Source organism: Lissotriton vulgaris, chromosome 1_1, assembly GCF_964263255.1.
Source record: "Lissotriton vulgaris chromosome 1_1, aLisVul1.2, whole genome shotgun sequence".
NCBI classification, from domain to species: domain Eukaryota; kingdom Metazoa; phylum Chordata; class Amphibia; order Caudata; family Salamandridae; genus Lissotriton; species Lissotriton vulgaris.
Genome location: NC_141685.1, coordinates 1,978,461,129 through 1,978,488,186, shown reverse-complemented (window position 1 = coordinate 1,978,488,186; position 27,058 = coordinate 1,978,461,129). Strand labels below are relative to the sequence as shown.

The following is a 27,058-nucleotide window of genomic DNA, read 5'->3' as shown; positions in this document are numbered from 1 at the left end:
CTCACTAGGTTGATTTGCAACCTTTAGATACGGAATTGCAGTTTGATAAAGGGAGGCTAGCTTTTCCTGGGATTTGCAAAATACCCCCATTTAACTCTCCTCTTGCAAATAGATAGGGTTAACCTGGGGCTGGTTGGAGGTTGGCCTGTGTTGACATCCCTGGGGCAAGGCGGTACTATCTCGAGAATCAAGCATTGTGGTCACTGTCGTATCGAGGCACAACCTTAAGATCAATCACTCGCTGCCAAGATTTGGTGTCCACCAAGATGTAGTCTAAAATAGAGGAACTACCTGCTCTATTATAAGTTTTGCTTCACTGGGAAATCATTTAGTACGCCCATTGCAGGCCCTGAGGGAATGATTCAATGTAAGGGTGTTCATTTGGAGTACCAATGGAGTTACCGGGATGTTTGGTTCAGGTATGGCCCAATACCGGTACTCCTCACTAGCATCATCCCCAAATAGGTCTTTCAGCGGTTCAAACTGGCAATTGAAGTCACCAGCAAGAATCACCAGAGTATTGTAGGGAATAGTGTATAAAAAAGTAGTCAATTGCTCAAGAGCTGTCGTCTCCTGGCCTTGGCTAACTGGGCGAGAATAAACATTAATTACAGCTATTCTAATCTTAGCTCAGAATAACACAAGAGTATATCTCAAGAGTAGGCCTCGACTTGTTTAGCCGTGCAACCCAGGTGCATAGCAATCCAGGTGCAAAGTCCCTCTGCAAGTCTTCTCCTTCCCCTTCCCCCACTTGTGGCTATTAAACAGAAGGTCGCATAGCCTAGTCTCTGGGTGTCCTTCCTAGCCCAGGTTTCCTGAAACATGTAGATGTCATTATCCTGGATGAATGTTCCCCACTTCGGATTGTCAATTTTGGAAGTGAGGCCCGCAACGTTCCAGGATAACAGATGAAAGTTGAGTATGTCTTTTGATGGCTAGATTATATTGCTGGGTTCCTGTATGGTGGGACACTCAGCTCTGGGGGATATGCTCTCTATAGTCACCCACTGGTGACCTATTGGTACCTGTGGGGGCCTCAGGAATGTACCTATTGCAATAGAATTTATAAAGGACCCTTTCACACCCTCACTTTGGGCACTTCCCACTACAACAGCCCTCTGAGTGGCCCAGTCTGCTACATGTCTTGAAAAAATAGGGCTTTTGTACAACTTCCTCCATTCATGGGGTTCAACCTGTAATCCCACTGAGGATTTGATTCCACAATCAGTGGCTGTGTTAGATTTAGTCAGTCTACTGCTTCTAGGGACGCTAATCTATTTGTAAGTGGGAGATTAAAAAACAGTGGGCTTGGTTGACCCTACCTGACAGACTGGCCACATACTGTTTTTTGGGGATAGTCTCGGGGGGGGGGATACCCCAAAGAGAGTGGTCAGATGCCCCCTTCCAGCCTTTACTGGTTTTGTATTAGAAGGGACCTTACAACCTGGGGGTTTCTGAAATTGATCACAAAATTATCTCCAGTAATATCTTTTGGCCTCTGGCCCACCCAACCCAACCTATGGGCAAATAAGATTTCACTGGCACCCTTAGACAAGAATAGGAGATGTTTTGTCAGCCAAAAAAATACATTTATTTTTTAGATCATAGTATGATTCCCTTTGGCCCCTGTTACGTTCTGGTACTCCAGTTAGGATCATGACATACGGTGTTGAGTTCGGGGGGAGATTAATACATGGTAGGGTTGGTCTTCCCTCTACTACTTCTGGTCCTGTGTCTTGTCCCTCTTTTGCTCTATACTTTACCCCCAAATGCTGCGGTTGGCTTCACCAGGGACATTTCTGGGCAGGATCCTTGCATCTTGCCACTCTCCCGCCCCGACTGCGCTCCAGGCTTTGTGAGCTGGTTATGGCTCTAGGTTTGCTGGGAATGTTTGCATGCTTAGTAGCATCCTCCTTATGACTCTGAATTTGCGGTGGCAGACTCGGGTTCATTACTGTTGCGTGAGCTACTCTCTGATGGGTGGGACGTGATTGGGACATGCGCTTCTTTGGGCGGTGTTCCTCCCTAGAATTAGCATCTTCCTTGCCAAAATGAGTTTCTAACAGGGATGTAAGTTTATCTATGCGCAAGGTCAGGATGTTTAACTCCTCCCTAATGATATTTCTTATTTGCAACTGCAGATCCATTACTAGGTTTGATACCCAGGATGGTTTTTCTGGACCTTCATTCGCATGTCCACCCAACCCTCCCAACCCCAAGTCACCATTCACTACAAGATCCATGGTTCCCTTTTTCCGAATCCTCCCAGACTTTGTAACAGATGTCCCCTCTTCCCTGGGCCAGTGGGGACATCTGAATAAATAAATCCAAGGTAGGTGTATTGTGTACCAAGGCACATGTCCTGGACTGGGTCCTTGAAGAGACGGGACATACAGTTAGCGGGGCAGATTGTATATCAAGGCTGACTAGGAGAGGGGCTAAGTCCAGTGTTATCGATAGCCGTCTTTCGGTCAGTTTGATTTCAGTTGATACTGCCCCTGTAGCCCTCTGGAGCATTTTATCGATAGAGGTGGGCTGATGACTTGTTGGCGATTGAATAGTTAATGTTTGTTTTTTTCCTGCGCAGGTGCGTCTCACCATTTTGGCTGATTAGCAAAGATGCGTTCTACTTTAACAATGGAGGGTCCAGGGCGGCTAAAATGCAGCACACAGCATAGAACTCCCATGTGGGATGGAAAGAGGGGGGATTGCGAAAGCAGCAGACCTGGCTTGAGGCAGACTTGAAACACTCATTAGAACATTTCCAGTGTAAAAGCACCCACCTTACATTCCGACTTCCGGTGTGACTCCGTTAGCTAGAGATGGTTTACCATGGGCGACTAAGGGGGATGGCCCAGCCTCTTCCGGGCTCTGACGGGTGCGCCCTTGGCCCGGGCTTCACCTGCGCTGGCGGAGCCCATGAGAACTTTTAAAACGCCTCCTAGCACAGGATGAAGGTGCTAGCGGCGATGGCCGCACAGGTGGCTGGGGGCGGTAGTCCTGGCTCCCCTCCTCTCCCCTCCAGTGGCAGACGGCAACAGCAGGTCTGGACAAAAATGTTGCTGTTTTGGTATAATAGACACACATGCACTTCAAATGTATTGTAATGGCATAATATTGAGCACTATACTGATCACTCATATGTCAAAGACTTTTTATATAAAGAACGGATTATATGTAAGGGAACCAAATCAGGCTCTTATTTAAACGTACTGCGAATCATACTGGGATAAAATAGATGAATTGCCGTTTTCTGGTGAATGAACCCTCTGGCATACCTGTAACAATAGAAGCCATGGGACTTCATAACCTCAGACAAACGCTGTCCATATATGTTAAGCACAACGGGAAAAATAAACAAGCATAAGATGGTGATATCCAAACTTGGGGACATTTGGGTCCCAAGTTCATAGGTACCTTCAACTACAACTGCACTTGAGACATATTGGGGAGAGAATGTAGCCTTACGGCTGGAGTGGTCGACCTCGAAGCTGGGGAACCGCATTCGAGTCTCGGCAACGACGCTCAACATCCTGTGATTCCAGGCAAATTAGTGCTTTAAATGGGCTGGTACTCATAGGTACTGAGTACCAGTACTTTTACTTTTTTTCCCTTGTGAGTACCAGAACTTCTCCAGACCTGAGGAGAGTACAGCTACTCACTTGGGCCTGTCCGGTTTTGGGCATAAAGGTCACATGAGCGTGCACGCTGCACTCTATAATGACCATTTTCCAGTGAGCAGCCCGTGCTTTAAACGTGTGGCCTGGCGTCACCTGTGGCGCTGCAGGACGGCAGAAACGCATGGAATCACTGTAAAAGGAGTTGTTCTCTTTAGATTTCCCTTCCTTCTTAGCTAGCTGCACCTTAGTGTCCATGTTCCTAGAAAAGAGAGGACCGGAAATTTCCAGTCAGGACCCAGGGAAGGATATTGAATAGAACTATCGAGGAACATCATGCCCCCTGCAGGTTACCGCCACTTGGCAGCAGGGCAGAGAGTTGCGGGTGTATAAAGGGAATAATGGGAAATATAAGAAAATTAGGAAAGGGAACTGGAGCGGACTACAGCCGCCACCTTTGTTAGACAGGAAAGACTGGCCATTTTTATCTTCTTATTCTGGAACAGCCAGGAGCTTGGAGGTCAAAAACAATTCTTGTAAAATTGTCAAAACTGTTTTATTACATGACAAGGTTCTCTCTGTTTTGTTAATCATTCTGAAAAATTTTAGACAGCCCTCAAAGATGTTTTAACGGATTTCTTCATCTATTTGAACGTTTAGGTTTTTATCTCAACAGGGGAAAAAATCGGGTTTCTCTAGTTCTCTCAATATTTTTACTGTTCTGCATCTGCATCCGGTTTTAGGTCTCTCGAGATATCTCTGAGTTGCCTCTAATTACTTTTTGGCCCCAGGTACGCCTGCATCAATAGGTGGTGTAAAATGTCCAGCCTTACAAATGAGATTTTGTCTTCTGGGTGGGTTGAGGGCGTGCATTAGTGTTCATATTGGGGTAAGATGTAATTGCTTTGGACTTAAAGATGAAGGCAGTGTGACTGAGCTTCTCATTGTGTCTGCCAGTGGGACATAAAGGCCCGCATCCACAAAGTAATAGTTCTATATTTTAATTTTGATCATAAAGGTAAGTGTGCAAAGGAGGTATTGACAAAAGAGAATGGTCGTTTTACAGGGGAAAAGAGAGAGACTGAGCACGTTTGTGGGTGTGAATGAGCACAGTGAAGGGGAGGTGAGAAAGGATGCAGAAGTACAGAGTAAAGACATTTGAGAAGACAGAGATACAGTGAAGAGTTCAGAAAGAAAAAAAAGGGTGCAAGTGTCTAGCTGTTAAAAGGGCAGGATGGGATTGATTTACATTTCAAAGACCACTACCCCTTCCAGACCTTACTAATGTCTATTTCAGTCTCACAATTTGAGAATTGAAATATTTTCAATTTTAATTATTCATAAAAAAAATCAAACCGACCACATTATTCATAATTGTACATAGTATAAAAATTCTACAATCTCCTTGTACCTTTTTTGCAGAGGCAATCTGCTCAAATGTTAAATAGTGAAGGTATCCTTTGATAAATGCGAGAACAACAAGCTTAATTTAAAGATAACAAATGTCTCTATTTTGCGCTCCAAGAAACTGTGGGCCCCATTAAATGTTTGCCTTTAGCTCCACCCCAAGCCGCACCCCTTCATCATTAGCAGACACTGGTCTAACTGTTTAGGATGCATACCGGATGTAGACTCCTTTTTCACACTGTATGGGAATGCCCAATAAAAAAATTCCACCAGACACGGATACACCACGCTCTGGAGCAATTACTGGAAAGACTCGTAATATTGGAATCTGAACTTGCCCTACTGGGGATAACGAGGGACCTGGAGGCAACACATCTGTTAGTAGTAGTGGGCATGTTAACTGCAAAGAGAGCCCCTACACCTTTAAAGATGGCTTAGGGGTATGGACTTCTGGGCCAAGGTGAAACTTTGGGGTCCGTGGTGGGTTCACTTTCCGGATGTACTTCCAAACAGTACTCAATAATGGTATCAGGAAGTGGTCACAGTGTCTGACTATGTAGATGTTATATGAATGGAGGATTGTAATGCACTGGGATGTTCTGCTTTGGCGATGAATTTTATTATATGTTTATATCTTGGAAACAAAAAATTAACATGTGATTCAATAATGGTGTACAAAGAGTAAAGTGAATGCAAAAGCATGTGAACAGTATTTATATAATCGAAAACAAACCCTATTTTGACATTTGGTGTGCATGCTTTAGTGATTCTGCTGGGATGCCTCACCCCAATAAATAATTAGTACTTGTAAAAGAGACTCGAGCATGCATTAATAATTGCCATTGACTCATAATTAATAGGACCTGTACTAGGTCTAAATCTCACTGACGCAAATGCAACCTGTTTGACCAATACAAACGCCTTTCTTGTATGTCCTTAGCTCGGAGAAATATCTTTCATTGGCCACGGCAGAAGGCAAAATAAAGGCAGAGTGTTTGTTGATAATCACATTAACCTAGAGCTCCGAAGCACATTCTGTGGTTCGATATAAAATTAGTATGTTGCTAAAGTTGCTTATAAGTAGCGAGTGAATTCGGCTATATTTTTGGTTTTGTTTTGGTACGCTATTCTTTGCAACCTACTTTTCGTCAAGGGTGTTCATGTTAAAATGTGGAGAAGGAAACCATTCGTGCATTAAAATGCACGTGGATTTTGAACGCCACCAGGATACACATGTGTAAGAAATGTACTTATTGGTTGAGAGGGGTGGGAACCCCACTCAGGCAACAACCACAATCTTTGTCAGGTTGAACCACAAGAATCACCTGTATTTAACCAGCCGGTCACTTTGCATAATAGTAGAGAGACTTAACTTGGAGTTAATGTGCAAAGTATTACGCAGTACACAAACAGTAATAAAGTTAAAACACAACACAAGAAAAATCCGAAATCCAGTCAGAAAAACAGAGTAAGTTTTAATAAAATCATAGCAGAAAGAAAAAAATCTAATAAATAGAACTGGAGAATTTAAATTTGTGAAAACCACCTAAAAGCACAAAGCACCTCTCGTGGTCATCTAGTCGCGCTAGACCAGGGGAAAGTCACAAGGTCTGTCCGACTGAGACAGAGCTCAGATCGGATACAGGCATCAGTTTAGTCCTGCTGAAGATTTAACCTCTAATTCTGGTGTGAAGAGTTCTGTTCATGGTGGAGGAGGAGCCGCGAGGAAGAGGCTGAGCATCAGGGGCAGCTGTCGCTATAGTGCGAAGAGCAGAACAGGTTTTGTGGATGGTCGTTACTGTAGCACAAAGAGCCAGTTAAAAAAAACATGGACGGTTGATGCTGTAGCTTCGCAATGGCAGTCATCATGTGCTGTTGTTTCTGTAGTGCAAAGTGCAGGCCTTGCGTTGGCGGTCACCACGGACACTCGTCATTGAAGTGAACAAGCACATTCGCAGATGCAAGAAGCTGAAAATGCAGGATTTTCCAGTTGCAATTCCAGGCTGGTCGAGTTGCAGCAGGTCAGCTGGGAAGTTGCAGGTCTCTGAATCTTGTTGTGTCCCTGTAACTCACATAGGTCAGCCACTCTGGAGTCACTCTGGTTTGGCAGGGAGGAAGGCAAGCACGTTCAATCTTCCTCCTCACACAGCAAGGCAGTACTTCAAGCAGGAGGGCAGTCCTTCTGTAACTTGCACAGGTCCAGGCGTGTTCTGATGAGAGGCTCTAGAAGGTCCAATACATTTTAAAAGATGCCAGCCTTTGTATGGTGGACTGTCCTACACCCACATCTTTTTATTTGCCAATCTAATATGATAATTTTAGAAGAAACTTGAGTGACTTTGAATATGTATTTTAATGGGCAAGTGATTTATGCTGCCCCAGGATTATTAATATGGATTGCAGTCAAGTTAATTGTGAGGTTGTTGTTACATTGAAAGAAGTCCAAAGCATACCAATTTTGGAAACACAGCTTAGAAAGTGAGACAAATAATTGATTAACAGCTAGTATACTGATATGTAATGTTTATGAATGATTTTGATTAGCCCACTAACACTGTGGGTCTGTAACTTGCTCGAAAACCTTTTAAAATTAATAGCCTAGATTTAGGAATTCTACTAGTTTTCTATACCTTCATGGGGACTACAGATGCTTCCAGTCTGCAAGTTCAGAAGAATAGATTTGGCAGGCTAATGTTGGGCTTACCACAAGGTACCCCTCATTAAACCTGTTATAGGGGAGTGTGCTTAGATTATTTGGAAGACAAAATCAAAGTGGCACCAGTTCTTCTACGGATTTCCATTTGGACCAATCACATGGAAAGTCTAAACAAGGAGGTTGTCCTGGATTATTTGAATCTGGACAGTATCACTTGTCTAAGTATTATAAAGCTAACCTTCTATGATTTAGGTCACCCAGAGACGTTTGATTCTACTCTGCTAAATTTACTTTTAAGGATACTTCTGTGATTCAAATATCAACAATAACGTCACCTGTTGTAATGAAAACAATCTAGAAACATGTTCAGGTTTGATTTCTAATTTCCATTAGTGGAAAATCTTGACTAGATTTCGGTTGGTTATTGATCATGATTTGATTTATTTCCCCCCAAAAATGGGCTTCTTCTGAAGAAATTAAATGATGTCCTTCTGACAATTCATCTGTCCAAACCATAAAGCCTTTTATGTTTTTTTCTAGTGCATTTCACCACTCGGCACATGAGGTATTTTGTTCTTCTTTTGAAACAGGCAAACATTACAAGATGTAGAGTGATATTTCTATATTTGCTTATTTTAACACCCCCTGGTCTTTATAGCATAGTTTTTTAGAATATCTTTTTTTAAATGATGGCTATTGAATTGAGATCATTGAATGATTATTTCATATATTAATTAATTTAAAATTCAACGGTCCTATTTTATATGTTGTAATATGCTTTCTTTTCATATGTTTTAATGGTGGGTTTTAGCCTAAATACGTTTTTCCGATGATAATGAGCCAGTAGGATCATAGAAAAAAAGTGTTCATTTAGGAATTACTTAAACTTTGGCTAATGCATGACACAATTGGCCAAGTATCAGTATATGATAATGATAATCAACACAACTTCATCAGTAACCAATGTTTTATGTTGCATAGAAAAGCGTTATGACAAGAGTTCAGTAGTTCACAGCCAAATCAATGCAGGTGCTCCAAGTGATGGTGCAGTACAAGTGCAAATAAATGAGCCAAACAATTACAAACATATAACACATCTGCTTTATTTAAATATGTACAATGGTCAAAACCCATAGGATACAAATATTTCTTAGAATCCCAATGATATTTACATGCATGAAGCAACAGCAGAAGGGAAAAAGCTGAATGAAAGGATGCTGAAAAAGAAGAGATCTGCACTGTGGCAAATCATATCTTCGCCACCAGCCAAGATTAAAATATCAGGAAGTGTATAATTAATTCTGATTCTCTCAAACAAAAAGTGCAAGTGAGTTTTTCGCAAGAAAGAGCAAATGAAATCTCTTTGAAAGCTGAAAAGGATATTTTCATTAGCATTCTATAAATACAGATTCTATGTATATAGAGAGGGTCAAGTTTGCAGTTTAGAAAGCCAGTATCTACCATATCTATATAGCTCAACCTGGTATTGATCATGGTGACCAGAGCAATATTGGTATCTATTAAAATACTGCAAACCTCTGCAACCAGAGTAAACATAAAGTGACACTAAGGGGTGTTTGTACTTGCCACTGAGCTACATTCTGCAATACATTAATAGGTATAATGTTGGAAGTATGACGCAGAAGTGGACTTTCAGTGGGGATTGAGTCTGAACATTAGGACTACGGTTTTCAAAACATAGTGCTTCTTCTCATCTGTTCTTCATAAAATAAGGGGTATGTGGGACCTTAAGTTGGGGCCTCAAGATGGGCCTTTTAAGTTGTGATTTAACCTAAGGGATGAAGCATTCAGAACACCACATTGAAGTGGACAATGAGGGAACTGCCATGTCTTCTTGAGTGGTTTTAATACTTAAATGTATTTACAGAAATTTCTTTGTTGATTAAAAAGGTATAAAGCTGATTTGTGTAGTATCTAATTCCAAACAGTTATTTAGTATCGAGTAGCTGTCATTTTCTTCTGAGGTAGAAATTTTAAGTTGTCAGGACACCACGTAATTTGTTCCGAGGCAATAAAAAAGATTAAATAGCTCTGCTCCAATTCAAAATTCCTATTATCTTCTGTTCCACTCGTTTTTTGTGCCCATCTGTCCTCTGTGCCACTCGTTTTTTCCTCGTTTCTGTGCCCCTTTTTCCTTCTGTTACCTTTGTTGTTCAGACAGTCAGATAGCACACAAGGACGCCATCTGCAACCACCACCACCTCATCAGGGCGGCGAAGAGGACCTCTTTCAAAGACCGCCTCAACAACAACACACATAATTGCAAGGAGCTCTTCAACATCCTGAAGGAACTCTCCAACCCCAGCTCAAACACCAACGACATCCCATCGTCCCAAGCCCTGTGCGACTCCCTCTCCACCTTCTTCCACCACAAGATAGCACACATCCACGACAGCTTCAACACCCAGACAGCCCCAACAGATAAGCAACACAACAGACCCTCCGCACATCATCGACAACGACTCCCTGCTAGTCTGGGCCAGCGTGCGCATCGATGACACCATCAAGACCATGCGCGCTATCCACTCCGGCTCTCCGTCAGACCCATTCCGGCACCACGTCTTCAACAGAGCAAGCAGCTCCATCACACCCCACCTGTGCAACATCATCAATCTCTCCCTTGAGACCGCAACCTTCCCAGAGATCTGGAAACACGCCAAGATCAACGCTCTACTCAAAAAAACCTAAGACAGACTCTAGAGACCTCAAGAACTTCTGGCCCATCTCTCTGCTCCCCTTCCCGGCCAAGGCCATCGAGAAAACCGGCAACAGACAGCTAAACCGATTCCTCGAAGAAAACAGAATCCTGGATCCTTTCTAGTCAGGGTTCCGCAGCAACCAAAACACAGAGACTGCCCTAAGCGCTGCCACCGACGACATCAGGACCCAACTGGACAACGGTGAAACCGCAGTACTCATCCTCCTAGACCTCTCTGCCGCCTTTGACACCATCTGCCACTGCATACTACTCGCACACCTCCACACCGCAGGAATTCAAGACAAGGCTCTGGATTGGACCACCTCCTTCCTCTCCGTCAAAACCCAGGGTGTCCGCCTCCCCCCATTCCGTTCCAAAGCCTTCAAAATCATCTGCAGGGTACCCCAGGGATCTTCCCCCAGCCCGACGCTGTTTAACATTTACATGGCCCCGCTCGCACATGTAGCCCGACAGCACAACCTCAACATAATCTCCTACGCCGACGACACTCCGCTGATCCTTTCCCTCACCAAGGACCCCATCACGGCCAAAGCCTAACCCCCACAAAGGAATGAAGGCCGTCGCCGACTGGATGAAGACCAGTCGTCTGAAGCTGAACTCGGACAAAACGAAGGTCCTCATCCTCGGCTCTAACCCTTCAGCCTGGGACGACTCCTGGTTGCCGACGGCACTGGGGGCAGCCCCGACGCCCACCGACCACGCACGCAACTTGGGAATCATCCTCGACTCAACGCTCTCAATGACCAAGCAAGTCAACGCCGTCTCCTCCTCCTGCTTCCACACCCTCCGCATGCAACGCAAGATCTACAGATGGATTCCGACATATACAAGAAAGGCAGTCACCCAGGCCCTCGTCAGCAGCAGACTCGACTACGGAAACGCCCTCTACGCGGGATCCCTGACCAAGCTTATCAAACGACTAAAATGCATCCAAAACGCTTTGGCACGACTGCTCCTTGACGTACCATGCCACGGCCACTTCACCCCCACCTGAGAAACCTGCACTGGCTCCCCGTCAACAAGAGGAGATCCTTCAAGCTCCTCACCCATGCACAGAAGGCACTTCACAAGACCGGCCCAGCCTACCTCAACAAACGGCTCTCCTTCTACATCCCCGACCGCCAGCTACGCTCCGCCGACCTCTCACTTGCCACCGTCCCGCGCATCCAAAGAACAACCACCGGGGGGAGATCCTTCTCCCACCTCGCCGCCAAGATATGGAACACCCTCCCACTGAGCCTATGACAGACCCAAGACCTGCTGACCTTCAGGAGGATACTCAAGACCTGGCTGTTCGATCAGTAGCACCCCCGCCTCACCCCCAGCGCCTTGAGACCCTCGTGGGTATGTAGTGCGCTTTACAAATGATTGATTGATTGATTGATCGAGCAGCAACACTCTGCTTGAAACACAAAAAATACATTTGCACTTTTTTCACAATACTTTGCATGTAAATTATGCCCGGGTCCTTGTCCAGAGTAAAATTGAATGGTAATAAAGATATGAACTAAACAGTAGGACACCACTGATAACACACTTCATGATTTTACCTGCACAAGTCACAGTGAGTAAGAAGAAAACATCTGACTTCTAGTTTCAATATTCCTGGCTTACAAAAAGCACTTTACTTTAGATTTTGTGCTGGAACTTGCTTAACTATTTTAGGTTTGCAATCTTTTAATTTCCTATCAATTACTCTGTGAATTGTGCTGTTTTTTTTTTAATTTCAAAATGTTAATGATAAATATAAAAACTTGAAAAGATATTTAATTATTTTCCACAAGTGTAACAATATTATAATAATGAGAAGCAGAGTATGAATAACCACAAAACTCCTTCTGCAGTACAGCAGTAGCTCCAAAGAAAAATATAATCAAAGCTTGCCAACACTGACCTGAACTGTATGAAATCTGCTATTTCACCTGTCACCAGTACATACTAGCAAACTCCCTTCTTCCCAGATCAAATTTTCTTGTGAACCTACTCCTACAAATTAATTGATGAGATCTGACTACGGACAACAGACGCAACTGGTCTAAGTAAAGGGGATAAATGAAAAAGCTGCTTGTGGTGACAACCATAAGAGTAACTAAGAGTGTTTGCACTGCAGGTGAAAACCCATTGTCCACCTCATCTGGTGCAAAGAGTACACTTTTGAGAAATATGTAGGCAATATCAACCAAATATCCAAAAGCAGATGAACAGTCACTGTTTGACAATGCAGTGTGCTCCAGAATTACTAACAGATAGAATCCATCTAACTGTTGGAGGGATTAGATTAAGACTTGGTTTAGGTCACACACTGCAGTTTACACATGCATGGCAACAATGTATATATAATGTGAACTGAAGAACAGAGAACTGCTGCGTACTTGTGCAAAAACTTCATGAAACGTTATGCACATGCATGTATTTTTTAACCATATTATTGGAACAGTGATGATATCAGATTTCAACATACCTCGTCAACGCATTATAGCACCTCAGCAAGTGGATATTCATATCATCAAGAAAAAGAACTCCTTTTTTATGCATAACTTCTCAAGTCAGGCAGCAAAATAACTTGATCGTCTCCACAGCCATTAGATACAGACCTATTATCTTACTTCCCAAAGAGCAGTGTTGTGTTACTTTCACATATGCACACTTGAGCTCTCCAGAATCTGCTTAATTATGAAATAATTGACTGCAAAGTTGTAGGTAAGACCTGCCTTATGAAGATTAACAAAATAGGGAGTTTGCGCAAATGGTAATTTGGTAATATATTTAGCGATCGATTTGCCTGACCTGGGGGTGGAGCATACTACATGAAATAAATGCAGTCAAATCTGGACTTCCTCCAGGTTTGTTCCATTATTTCTAAATCAGGCCTTTTCAATTACTTGACCTATCCATTGATTTGTTTTTCCATGACAGACCTGTCAGAACCTGATTGTTTAAGGACCGCAGCCGAATATGCCATAATTGGGTAACAGAGCAATGGGCAGTCAAAGCATGCAAGGTATGCTCTGTGTACTCCTGTGTGTTCTGCACCAACACTGAAAGTTTGGTTTTGGAATCCGAAATTATTGATAGTTCCTTGGGTGATTAATTTTGGAATCCGAAATTATTGATAGTTCCTTGGGTGGTTAATTTTACCCATCACTACAAGTTGCACCCTGCTGAGTGGCCACCCTGACTCAATTCTTCACTGTTTCTGAAAATCAATCTGCTGGCCTACATTTGTGTATTCACAGGTGTTCAGAAGCACACAAGAGGGATATAAACCAATGCTTTCTTGTCTAAATTGGACTCATTTATTTGTTAACGTAGGTTCTATTAAAAGCCTTTAGTAGTATTGCGATTAAAATAAACCAAGACAAAACAAATACATACATGTAATAACAATAAAAACAAACATTTGTATGGATAAATAACTATGTAAAAATATATAGAGTAAGCCAAGAAACACACGTTTATATTTATACATACTTTATCTGAATTTAACAAATGGTACAATAATTGTCAGTACACTATTACATTGAACAGAAAAGCAACTGGAAAAAGAAAACATGAGACAATGCAACTTTTTATACTATGCATCAAGTCCGAAGACCCCTCGCGCTTTCTTTTCTGATGTATTCATAATGTAGTGAAACTCTCTTGAATCTCCTTTTGAAAAGAACATTGAACCAACTTGAAATCTATTGCATGGTGTTAATAAAATATTAGTAACCCAAAGCATGTTTGACATTACGAACTACATTACTGACATGCTCAATTCATGTGTGGAAAAGTGATAGGAAGCAGAAGATGTATTATCTTGAAACCTGCTTGTTTTATACCCACTGCAACAAGTACTATTTATGACTACATTACTCTATGAACACCCTTTTTTCAGAAAACAAGCATTCATATGATATTAATTAACTTAATTACTTAAGCTGTGAGACTCCAAATGAATCAAGAGACTAAACCTTAAAATTATTTAAGTTGTTTTCTGGTAGCAATTACATATGTTTTTCTATATTTTAATATTAGTTATAATTTTTGTGTACATTTTAAGGAATGGTACACTCTTCTTTTTGAGTAAAATACATCTCTTTATTGTGTCTCTCATCATGCGGACTACTTTCAAAATGTTGAAGCACAAAAACGTTTTCCTACACTTTTGTCCACATTTTCACTTGAATGCATTGTTTTGCATTGTCTTAACTTACGACTCCCCATAATACCCTGCCCTGTTTCTTTGTACATCTCCATGTCAATATAATCTTCAAACAATTTAATGTTTTGGCATAATGTATTTTTTACATTCTAAACACTTTGCCAAACCTTCAAATTAAACAATGGCAAATAGTATGGGACATAAATGTCAGTACGTGAAACACACACATAGAATCCTTGACACAGAATTGAAATTGATTTCCAATTGTAATTTAAAATGTACGTTTAGTGTCACTATTCAAGAAATCTATAGCAATATTATGTACGTACATCCAGTCTTTTACACCCCATTAAAATATGCTTGAGAAATGTATATGAAACGTAATAAAAATTAAGCCTAGCTGTCATTTTGAGTTGGCCTAATATAGCATGCCATGACTAGCATTGTGAATAGTTTTGCCCTACAATGTAGTGCGGGTTGAAGTAGAAAATGTAATTCTTGTCAAGCAGATTATTTAAGAAACGACTTCATAATATTCTAGATGCACACATTATATAGAGAGTAGAAACTGAACTGTGTATTTTGAAAAAGCAGTATGCAAAGACCAAATAGCACAAGATGCCATTTAACCACTTCTGAAGAGACTAACTACAGAACATAATGATTGACTTGCTCAGGAATATGGAGTCCAAACTGCCTCAAACTTTTTAGTGTTCAGTCTACCCACTGCAAATATGAAAGAATTTAGTGCAACTACTTTTGTTAAAATGCATACTTAAGAGGTATTTTAAAACAAAAATACTATTTGATCACACTTGCCAAATTAAAATGAAGAAAACTGGCACTCACAAATTTAATCTGGGCATATGTTATACTGAAACAAGATTTAGAATGTCTGCATTATTACAGAATGACATGATAAAACAATTCTTACCATGTAACCATCTGAGTACTGGAATCGACTTTGGGACTCATCTTCTGCAGTTGGACTTAAAGGTTTTGGATCAGACAAGGAACGTTGCATCATCTTTGCTGCTTTTGGACTGGGTGGTGGAAGCTGAATAATATCAGTCTGTAACAACTTTGCAGGGCTAACATCATCAACAATATTCTTTTCATATGGAACAAAAGCAGATTCCAAAACAGTACTTGGTGAAACAGGTGATATGGGTGAATAGAGAACTTTGGGAGACTTGGGAGGAGAAGGAACAACTTGTAAACTGGAATCTGCTCTGAGATGAGATGAATAACCTATTTCTAAAGGTGTTGGACGTCTTTTATCCTTCTGCAGAGATGTGTCAGTCACATAATGAGTGCTTTGCATTTCGGATTCTGTTCCTGTTTGACAGGCCAAACTCTTGCCACTAAAAGATTTTTCTGGAGCAGAGATATGTTTTATAATCTCAACTTTAGAATCCCACTGAGCTCTCACAGAAGGTGTTTTGATTGTCCCAGAGGGTTCAGTTTGCACGGACATTTCAGCCACTGTTTGCACAGCAATGTTGGACACTTTGGAAAACTGCTTGACCTTCTCACCATCAGAGCTTCCGTTACCATATTTGCTCACTCTAGATCTTCTTCTTGACCGTGTTTGAATATCCCAATCGTCTTGATCTTCATCATCAGTTTGAACACTTGAATCAACACTCTTTTTAGTCTTTTTTCGCCTTCCTGTGTAACCTCTATCTGTTGCATCTTCATCGTCAGTTTGTACTCCACTGTCAACTATCATTTTGAAGGATCTGGATGCCTCTTCTGTTGCTTTTTGGTCTTGCTCAACATACTGATCACGAAGCCTAGGCATGGAACTTCTCTTTTTTAGTTGTCTGTCCTCTCTTAGATCTATATCTTTAAGAGACATTTCTGAAACAGAATTTAGCATGCCAGCACGAGGAATATATTGAGTAATTCCATCTGTCTGCATTGTGTACCAAGCTTGACTTTGAGCCATTTCGGTGCCAAGAACTAGTGAGGCTGTTGTGATTGTGCCATCACCTGTCCAAAACTGAGCATTCTCTGCTGTAGGTAACTGCCCTTCCATTATAGTTTGTTCAGCAGATGTTTGTGGCGAAAGAGAAGGGTCATAGTTATACTGATAAACTTGATGTAGCTTTTGTTCTTCGAGCTGCTGATGCAGTTGCTGTTGCAGTTGCTGGATTTGTTCCAGATGTAGTTGCTGCTGAGCTAAAGTTTCCTGCCTCATCATGAACTGGGCTTGCCTCTCTTCCTCTTGCTGCAATAGGAGATGTTGCTTCATGGACTGCAACTCTTCAAGTTTTCTCTGAACCATGAATGTCTCTTGTTCTCTAAACCTTTGAATTTCATTGCGTTCCCACTCCAACTCCTCTGCAAAACGTTGTTGTTGAAGTTTCTCAAGTTCAAGGAGTTCGCGCTGAAAATGAAGTTCTTGTTGCTTTCCATCTTCAGATACAACCATAAGTGTAACTTCATCTTCAGCTGCTTGAGGGAACGTTTCCGAATCTGCCATCAAAACAGGTGCTATGTCATCCTGCTTTGAAATGATGGCATCCATAGTAAAATTTTGCACACCAGTTTCTGTTTCACTGCTAGCAACATCGCTGCCACTTGAATGTGTTGTTATGAAGCTGTATGCTCTAGGCTGAGGCTGGTTCTGATGAAGAGTAGATACTGCAGGTATTATTTCTGGTGCATTCAGGCAGGATAAGTCACAGACTGTTGTGCTGAAAATAGAACCAGGTTGTGTGGTGATGGCATATGTTGATGGAACTGGAGTTGCAACAGAGGAATATACAATACCATTTGATGATCTTAAAACATTTCCCATACCAAACTGGGATCCTAGGGAAGTAGTCATTCGTGCTTGGGAATATTGTGGTGCACTAATCCCGATGCCAGAAATCACATGTCGCGTCTCTGGGTAGGGACTGTTGGTCTTGCTTGAGTAGTTCCTAAGATCACCTGAAATTATAGGGCACAGTTATTGTCCAGTTTCCAAATATGATGGTGTTTTGCAGATTCTGAAAGCCATCCCATCTTGATCGATGTAATGGATACAACTGCATGCAAATCTTCAAGTTAATGATTTATTGAGCTAAGAAGCAAAATAACTGTTGGAACATGCAGGCACATACTAGAACCTGTGTGCAAAACACATATTCAAAATGGAAAAATAAAATACACGTGTACTTCAAAAAAAAATTGCCACAATGTCCAAAAGAAATCATAATAGAGGTAAAAATAAAAAAAAGTCATCCTGAAATGAGATGGGATACACCACAATTATATTTTACAGAAAGATCTGCCACCATATCATACTGACCTGTAGTTACTCTGCCCGAAGTTAAGTCTACAGCTGCATCAGTGTGATAATCAAATTGATTCTTGCTTTTGTAAAAGAAAAGACCGGCTTCTGCCAAATTAGTGTCTGACATGGAGGGCTTCATACCACCCATCCCTTTATAGCCATATTGCCCTGGCCGGTTGTATTGATAGTGGTCATCTCTATATCCAAATCGATCTTCAGGCAGAGTAGTGACTGGTTGTTGCGATATACAACTGCTTCCAAAAGGTAGCTTATAAACTACATCACAGCAAACAGCTCTTCGGCCTGCAGTCAAGTCAACAGGCTTTTCCTCATCTACTAATATTTCAGTAACAACTGCTGACAATGTTTCATCTACTGTTACCATTGTTCTGCTAGTTTTTGAAGTACTTAGGTCAACCACCCCAATTTCAACAGATTCTGATGAACCAGAGTTATCAGACCACCCATTTGTGATGCCAACAGAGGACACAAGGCCAGGTTTCATTGCAGTTCTTGATGCTGCTTGTGCTGATGTAACCAATGACAAGTTTATTGGCACCTCTTCTCTATTAACTACAAAAGTTGGGGTGCTAGTTATTCTGTATGCAGGCTCAAATTGCTTAGATGTTGTTAGTTTTAAAGGTTCGTTCATTGACATGCCAAGGTCAGCAACACTTTCAGAACACACTGCGTAATTTACAGTAGTTGTAGATGACATTATTGTGACCATTTCAGTGGTTAATGTGTCCGAAGGAATTGTTGATGCTGTACTGAGATTCACAATAGATGGTTGAACTGCACTAATTTGTCGACAAGACAGACTGTTACCACTAGACTGCCATCGTACATCTTTTGAAACAGCTGAAAGATCCAAAGAAATAGCCATCCCTGGTTCTGCCTTTACAATATCCTCACTGGCTAAGGTAGTAAGATCAATAACATCACTAGACAAATATATTTTACCATTCACTTTACGTTCACCTTTCTTTAATGATGTTTCTGTGGGCATGGTAATGGTAACATTATCAAAATTGAAAGCACTTTTTACTAAAGATACCGCAGTTTTGGTGACATCAGCGGTTGCTAAATCCATCAGTGCATTAGGTAAACTTTCTGATTCCGCTAAGTAAGTAACTGTTGGCATAGACTTGTAAGCTTTAGGCGCTGGAATGCTCAGATCTTTTATATCTTGAGTCCTAATTTCATTAGTGTATGGTTTAATAGTAGCTGATGTTGGCATAATCAGTGGCATTTGTTCAGATGTGGTTGATGCAAGAGGCCAGCAGGTTGTGGTATGAGAAGGTCCATATTCAGTGGGTGTTCCCGGTTCAGATGGCAATGTAATGACAACATAAGTCTCCAGTGATGATTTGGATAACCTAGGTGAAGATTTATTTGAATGAGGAGACATCGGAGATGTAGGAGATGTTAACTTGCAATCCATTGCTGGAGATAAATTCAAAGTCATATGTGTGCTCACAGGCAAGGGTGTTAGTTTGGAAGGCAGATCAACTGGCTTTTGTGTAGAGGGTTGGAGCTGGGGCAGTGCTGGCTTTGGAGCGATTGGGGGCTTGGTACCATCAAATGTTCTGTGAGAGAATACAAATCCTGTTGGAATTGAAGATGGCTTTGGTGGTACTGGAGGTGGTGGGCTGTGTACTTTTGAACTTGACATTGAATCACCTCTAATAACTGATGGTATAGTTGATGTTACTGTCACTGCCACTAAAGCTGGCTTCCTCTTTGGATAAATCAGTGGCTTTGGTAAATCCCGTAGTGGAGGAGGAGGTGGAGGTGGTGGTGGTGGAGGAGGGGGAAGTGGTGGTGGGGGTGGGGGTGGTGGAGGAGGAGGTGGTGGCAACTGCTGGGAAGAGTGTTCCACCGGTGAACTTCTAAAGAATGAGAACACCTTGGATGTAACAGATGTAGCAGATGAAGGGACGGATGATACTATCATAGTCTTTGTGGGTCCAGTTGTAACAGAACCAGCAATGTTTGGGCCTTTTGTGGACACTGCTTCTGAAAGAGGTACACCTGCTTTACGTGTAGACCCCTCTTCAGAAACAGAATCAAAGGAGGTAAAGCAATTTCTTGCTTCTGAAAAGGAAGACATTGCAATGTCAGAAGTACTTTTGTCCCCTTTTGCTGCCACCACTGTTAATGGTAATGGAGGAACACTTGGTGTCTCAAAAACATATTCCTTTTCTTTTTCTACTGCCACTGTGGGAGGTACAACATCTGGCACTGAAATTATCACATGATCAACACGTTCAGTGCCTCTGCGAGCAATGGCCATGTCAATTGGCACACTAGCATCTGAAGAGGTTTTGTCAGACTTCTGCACGTCTGAATATAACATACCTGAATTCAATTCCCTCTCATCTGCAGGGAAGAATTGATTTCCTTGGGAAACTGAATAGACCTCTTCAAAATCTCTATGCTGTGCAACATATTTCTCTGTTGAAGTATCATGTATGGGAACATCAGTTGAGACTCTATCATACACTGTAAAAGCCTCTTCTGTGTTTGTAGATACCTCAGACTCTAATACAGATGTAAAACTTTCTGCAACATCTGGTAAATCGGAGGATGGTGTTATCTGAATTTCTCTAACATATTCGTTCACAAATTCATCGGTCAAGTCTTCTTCTGCAGTGAAGTGCTGAGTAATTTTCACATCAGGTATTGACAGCGGCGTGAATGGAGACATTTCTGGAGGGCTATACGAAAGACTTTCAAAATCACTTGATGCAAGTGATTTATCACTGCTCGCAATTAAGTCTGCAGTAGTGCACACAGGTGTTTCTGGTGTTTGTATAAATTCAGAAAAAGGGCATGTAGGACTAGAGCCTGGGGTTAGCTGCATTTGTTGCCGTTTCATAAGCTCTTCATAAGCAGTGTCGGCATCCAATAATGGTCTTTCTTCCCCAGTAGAAATAATTACACTGTCTAACAGTACAATCTCGTGGCTCTCAGGCATAATGTAGGAGCTAGAAACAATATCTTCTTGTGGTGCAAATGGGAGTGAAGAGTCTAAGTTGTAATAATCATGAGTCATATCAGCAATGTTCTGCACAATATCAACACACATGCCATCATGAACATCCATTTGTTTGGGACTTTCAATGTACTGAGTAAATACACTACTTTCTTCTCGGCTGGAAACGAGGTTAGACTCAACGTTAGAATCTAAAATCCCATTGTATGTGTCCTCAACTAAAGATTCATAAATATAATCCTCGATTAACATCCCACCATAAAGAGGTTCTTTTTCAAATGTTTCATCGCTTTCTTTCTCAGCCTGATATGAAGGTTTATGTATGATTTCTTCACATGCATCATCATCACCACTTTTCAATGTTTTGCTGTATATTTCCTTGTTCACAGTAACTGCATCACTTTCATCAGTTGGGGAGTATAAGGAAACAGATACTGGTAATCTGTAACCTTTCTGTACTTCTAATATCTTTTCTGGGCATATTTCAAACCCTTCAGGCTCTGATTCAATGCTTGGTGAATATTCAGAACACGATGATCTGTGTAACTCCTCCATCTCTGCAGCTTGCCGCAATTCTTCTGTTGGGGATGCATCTTCAATTGGAGAAAGGTTACTGGGTGGTGTCTTTGGTCGTTCTCTTCTTCTTTGTGCTCTAAGTTCATCCTTGTCCTTCTTTGATTTTTTACTGGAACCTTTTCTTTGTTGTTGCTCCATTTCACGTTGCTTTTCTTGCTCTTTTAATAGCTCCTCTTCTTCCCGTAATTCTTCTTCTTCTGAAGAGTCTTCAATAGTTGGAAGGACAGGACCATGTGACCGATGCCTTGCTTTGCGTTGATGCTTGCTTTCACTAGGAACTTTTGTGTGACTAGAGCTGCTGTCACTATCCTCGTCCAGAGATGATACAGATGTTGGTGATGTGCCTGGAGTAAAACTTGAGCCATGTAGACTAGAAGATCCCTCTCCTCTTGATCTGTCTTCTGGGGAGTCAGTTAAACTCTCCATCTCCAGCTCTGGTTCCTCATCATAATATAAAACACTTGTTTGTTTTTGAGATTCTTCTGCATATGTATGTGCAACAGTGCTATTTAATTCAATAGTTTTAAAACGACGAAGGCCTCCCCCTCCTGTCGCAGAAATATCTTCACTTTCTTGACTTTTGGTTTCTCTACATTTTTGTTCTGGACTTTTATCATATGTTTCTTCATCATCATCATGCCATGAATGCCTCCTGCCTCCATCATCATCATAGCTTGCGCTGCTTTTTTTGGTTAACCGTTTGTTTTTTCCTCCTGCTGCTTTTGATTTTGCATCTTTCTTCTGGTTTTCACTTGTGTTTTTTTCTTTTAGATAGGAGGTTATGTATTCTTCATCTTCTGAACCAGAAGCTTCTTCATCAGCGCTCATTTCAATAATCTGTTTACGAATAAATTCTTCATCATCACCTGATCCTTGGCTATCTTCCCGTTTGTATTCATCGCTGCTCGAGGATCCAGCACTAGCCCTCCTTTTTCGTTGTGGTACTGGTGAATTTTCACTCTCACTACTATCTTCCAAAGAGTCGTGATGTTGTCTTCTTGATGATTCATCATCCATTACTTCAATCTTATGCTTGAAGCTTTTTCTAGAAGTTATTCTTCCCTGACCTTCTTCTTCAACACTTTCTTCATCTTCTTCTTGAATATCTTCAAGGTCTTCTTCATCTGAGCTGCATGATTCAGGAGTAATTGGAACAGGCTTTGTTCTTTGTCTATCCCGTGTGTGATCTGCATACATTCCATAGAGGTCATTGTTTTTCACTGATTTTTCATCAACTAGTACATTCACTTGGGCTTCCAAAATTGAAAGGACAGTACTTTCCAACTTGGCCAGATCAGAAGGGCTTGAAGGACTGCTCTCCTGTGAGAATGAGTCTTTTTTTGAAGGGTCTTTGAGTAAATCTTTATCATCATTTGGAATAAGGCTTGGGATTTCTCCAAGTGAACTTGAAATTCCATCAGAAGAGTACCCTGTGTCACTCAGGCCTTGTGGACTCTTCTGCTGCTGGGTGCTGGAAGGCTCTGATTTATCATCTTCTTTCTCCTACAAAACATAATCAAACTCAGGCTTACTCAGATGTTCGATAATGACAAAGATTTTAAGTTACAAATATACAATAGGCATGTTAAAAAAAGTGTAAGGTATAAATAAAATAAGTTACATATTGTGTGATATACTCAATGAATGACATCCGTCATTCAGCAGCAATGTTTACAATGTATAGTTACACTAATGTGAATGAATGAAGTTATATTGCAGCATTTATAAACAAAGCATTTCCATTTACAAATAAATTAGTCTCCTAAGTCCAACCTTAAAACAGGTGCATTATAAGAGTGATTTTAAAATCAGGGAAACTAGATGCATGTCCGCTCATGTAAGGAGTTTCAAAAAGAAAGGTCCATCACCCATGGACTTGAGTTTTCCTCCAGGCAAAGGGAGTCCTGTCTTCACTCCAGAGAGATAGAGAAATAGAGTGTACGTGTGTATGGGTTGGGAGGTTGTATGTGTATGTCTTAGGTTGCTGAAACACTATACACCCAGAATCCTACTTTGAAATGTATTCTGTCACTTAGTGGCAGCCAATGGAGGGATCATGTAGACTGCAACACATGCTCCTTCCTGCGAATACCAATAACCAATGTATGTGCAGCATTTTGTGCTCTCTGGAAGCACGTAATCTGGAAAGCTGATATGGTAGTGTACAGGCAGTCCAGTATTGAACTGCTGGAGCTAACGAAATAGGTTTCATGTGTATGAGAATGAACCACATGTCTGTAAGCTGATGGAGGCACCTGTATGCCAAAGACGCCAACTGAGAGGTTAAAGTCCCATCTAAGTCAGAGATGACACCAAGCGTTTGTTAATCCTTTTGGAGGCCTTTATATTAGGGTTGCTCATATATTTCTAGAGTGGAGATTGACACCACACGCTGCCTTCCTGTCAATCCCAAAATATTGTCAGTCTTGGGGCAATCTAATTGCAGATAATAAACACTCATTTAAGCTTGAATTTTGTTCAGGGTTCTCATAAGGGGAGGTATCAGAGGAGAATCCTATACAGACCTGAGTGTTGTCCACTGTATTGTCACCTGAGTTTTGCAGAGGAACTGAAATAGCAGTACCACTTGAAAGTTAAATAAAAAGGAGAACAGTTGAGTTCAGAACACAGAATAATACCTTGAGAGACTTCCTGAGAGGTGAATTGGCCTAGAGAGGCCCTGTGTTCACTATTGGAGAGGAAGGAGCGTAACCATTGTATGCCCCAAGAGTGTGCTTTTGTTACAAAAGATACCTACTCAAGAAGGATGGAGTGGGCCAGGATATCTAATGCTGTGGCTGGTTCAGCCTGACCTGCAAAGAGCCAGCTCCACCATATGTAAATAAAAGAATGCTGCCCAAAAAAATAACTAGAGGATTTCATGCGCTAATTTAATGTTGAAACCCTGACTGGAAGGGTGAAACACAGTTCCAAGTGTCGAGGTGGAGTTAAAGTAGAGTAATGGCAATCATTTCAGAGACTATAATTAGAACATGCATAATATGTGATTGACCTGTAATTAGAAAGAGCAGTGGGATTGAGGCTGATTTTTTCCAAACGTACTTACCAGGTGTTTTGTTGGGTGAGCAGCAATGCAGCTCCATTTAAAGGTTTTGAAAAGCAGATGCCTAATCAGATGGGCACATATTGGGACGTTTAAGATCCATTTTGATGCTGGTTATAAGGTTGAATAAGTTGGTTTATGGTTTGAACAATAGGTTCAAACTGGTCGCGGTGGTGGGCTTTAAGGTAAATACCATTGCAGAGTGCTTGGGTGGCTCAGAGTCCAGGTGGAAGCTAGCAATCTCAGCCAACACTAGGCAAAGCGGTTGAGGAGGACCTGACAGAGAAGTATTGCGCATGGTGTATTAAATCGTTCAAGGACTCCTCCATTTTCTCCAAGAATTTGGTAGTAAACACACCAAGTAATGTGATGCTGAGCTGATGAGAAAAGTTAGGGTAAGGCAATTACATAATGAGAGAGTATGAGGGATAGAGAGCCTAGAACAGAAAGGTAATTTTGTACAGAATTGCTACCAGCCACCTCTCCAACATTTCCTTTCTTGATGTAAAATGTACAAACCTGTAGGAACTAGGCAGGATATCACCACTTCGATCTCCACTGTCTGCAAGGATTGAATTGGGCTCCACATACATGCCAGAATATCTTGAAGGATATTATGTAATACCTACAGCAGGTCGGCTGTTCAATAAAAGGCAAATAGAGTGACGGGTAGAGGGAAGATTTGTAGTTCCTTTGTCTAACACCATATTAGGGTCAATATTGCTAACCTATAGTATTTACAGTAGGGACAAGAGAAATTTCATTTTGTTTTTATTTTGTTCTATTTAGTAATGAGGATTGTCATGTTAAAAAGTTAATTGTCACCTTTTATGTACAAATGAAATACCTTAATTCTAATTTCTTGTAACTGTTTCCTTTGACAAATTTGATTATGATAATAATCTTACCACAGATTTAAAACTAACTGGAAAGTACATGTTAATTTTCAATGCTTTACACAATATGCAGTTTATTACTGCCAGAGTGACACTAAATAACTAAAAGTGAGCAAATGAGATAGGTTGACACACAGGCATGCCAAAGTAGTCAAGTATACCACTAAAAACTAAAAAACTATTCAAAAAAGAAACTGCACTAAGTGCTGTGGATTTTCTTTTTTCTTTTTTCTTTTAAGGGGTGCTTATAGAGCCATGGGTTTCCTGGCGCTGGTTGGAAGCAGAGGGGACAGGGGGACTTAACTAGATTGGGGAAAGAGCCAGGTTTTTAAGGATTTACGAAAAAGAATCAAAGAATTGGAGGTTTTAAGAGGAAGAGGAAAAGAGTTCCAAAGCTTGGGGGCCAGGTATGCAAATCTCCGGCCTCCAGCTCTGCAGAGCTTGAAAGAGGGGACGGTCAAGAAGTGGAGATGAGAGGATCTCAGGTTCTGGGATGGGCAGTAAGGCCTGATGAGAGATTTCAGGAAGGCGGGACAAGACCCAGCTAATGACTTGAAAATGAGGCAGCCGATCTTAAAGGCCGCCCTTGAGGTGACAGGGAGCCAGTGCAGTTTGGCAAGGAGGGGCCTGGCGGATTGCCACTTCGAGATCCCAAGGGCCAGTCTCGCCGCTTGATTTTGAACAGCTTGCAGTCTAGCCAAAGATGTTTTAGGCAGACCGTGATAGATCGCGTTCGAAAAATCTAAGCGGGAGAGGACGAGGACCATGATGACTTGCAGGAGGGCATCAGGTGTAAGGAGGTAAGCCACTTTCCTGATCCTGCGCAGCTGGTAAATGCAGGAAGAGACCACCGTCCCCACCTGCGGCCCAAGGGATAGACCGGAGTCAATTGTGACCCCCAGACTCTTCACCGAGGCCACGGGGGTGGGAGAGGGGCCAAGTACATGCTTAATGTGCCATACTGTATTAAAAATGTTTGTAATGGGGGAAAAATCTGTGCAAACAGTGCACATGCTACATCTGGTAACGGAGTATACACAAATGTACAATTCATATTAACATATGACTGAAAATTCACACTTCTCATGAATGAACTGCTCAAAATGCACGTCAAAATGTAATTAAGAACTAAAAAATTACAGCCACATGAAGATTATAAAAATTGCCAGATACAAAATATAGAGCTTGATCAATAAAGCAGTTATTTTTAGTTTTATACACGTTTATGGCCTCACATGGCTCGATCTCTGCCTACTGGGTTTCCAAAAAAGGATACCTAAGCTGCCTGATAGAATGTACTCCCCATAATTCTACCCAACAACTGCAAATAGTTATGAACCTAAACTCCAGACAATGGGGAACTAGGCAGAAAATCACCACTTCGATCTCCACTGTCTGCAAGGATTGAATTGGGCACCATATACAAATAGTGCGTCTAGTAATCTCAAATCCCCAGTCCAAATTACAATCATGTCATCTATATATCTGCACCAAAACGATATATGTTCTACAATCTAAGCAGGGCAGCTTGACCAGATGTGTACTTTCTCAGAGTGTCCAATGTAAAGGTTGGCATGTGAGGGGGAACATTTCAACCCTATAGCCATGTTTTTTCATATTCTGAAACTAATGAGGATTAAAGATGTGTTAGTAATGAAGGTAGAAGATTTT

The 27,058-nt window shown here is 41.5% G+C and overlaps 1 protein-coding gene across 2 annotated transcripts in view; it reads right to left on the bottom strand.

Annotated features, from left to right (window-relative positions):
* PCLO (piccolo presynaptic cytomatrix protein) overlaps nt 1–27,058 on the bottom strand; it is a 1,259,786-nt gene that overhangs the window by 750,227 nt on the left and 482,501 nt on the right. For both annotated transcript variants that reach the window (XM_086919783.1, XM_086919788.1), the window contains exons 5-6: nt 17,869–22,930; nt 15,502–17,507 (exon numbers count right to left, since the gene is read on the bottom strand). In XM_086919783.1, coding sequence (XP_086775909.1) covers nt 15,502–17,507; nt 17,869–22,930 — 7,068 coding nt within the window. The remainder of the gene's footprint in view (nt 1–15,501; nt 17,508–17,868; nt 22,931–27,058) is intronic.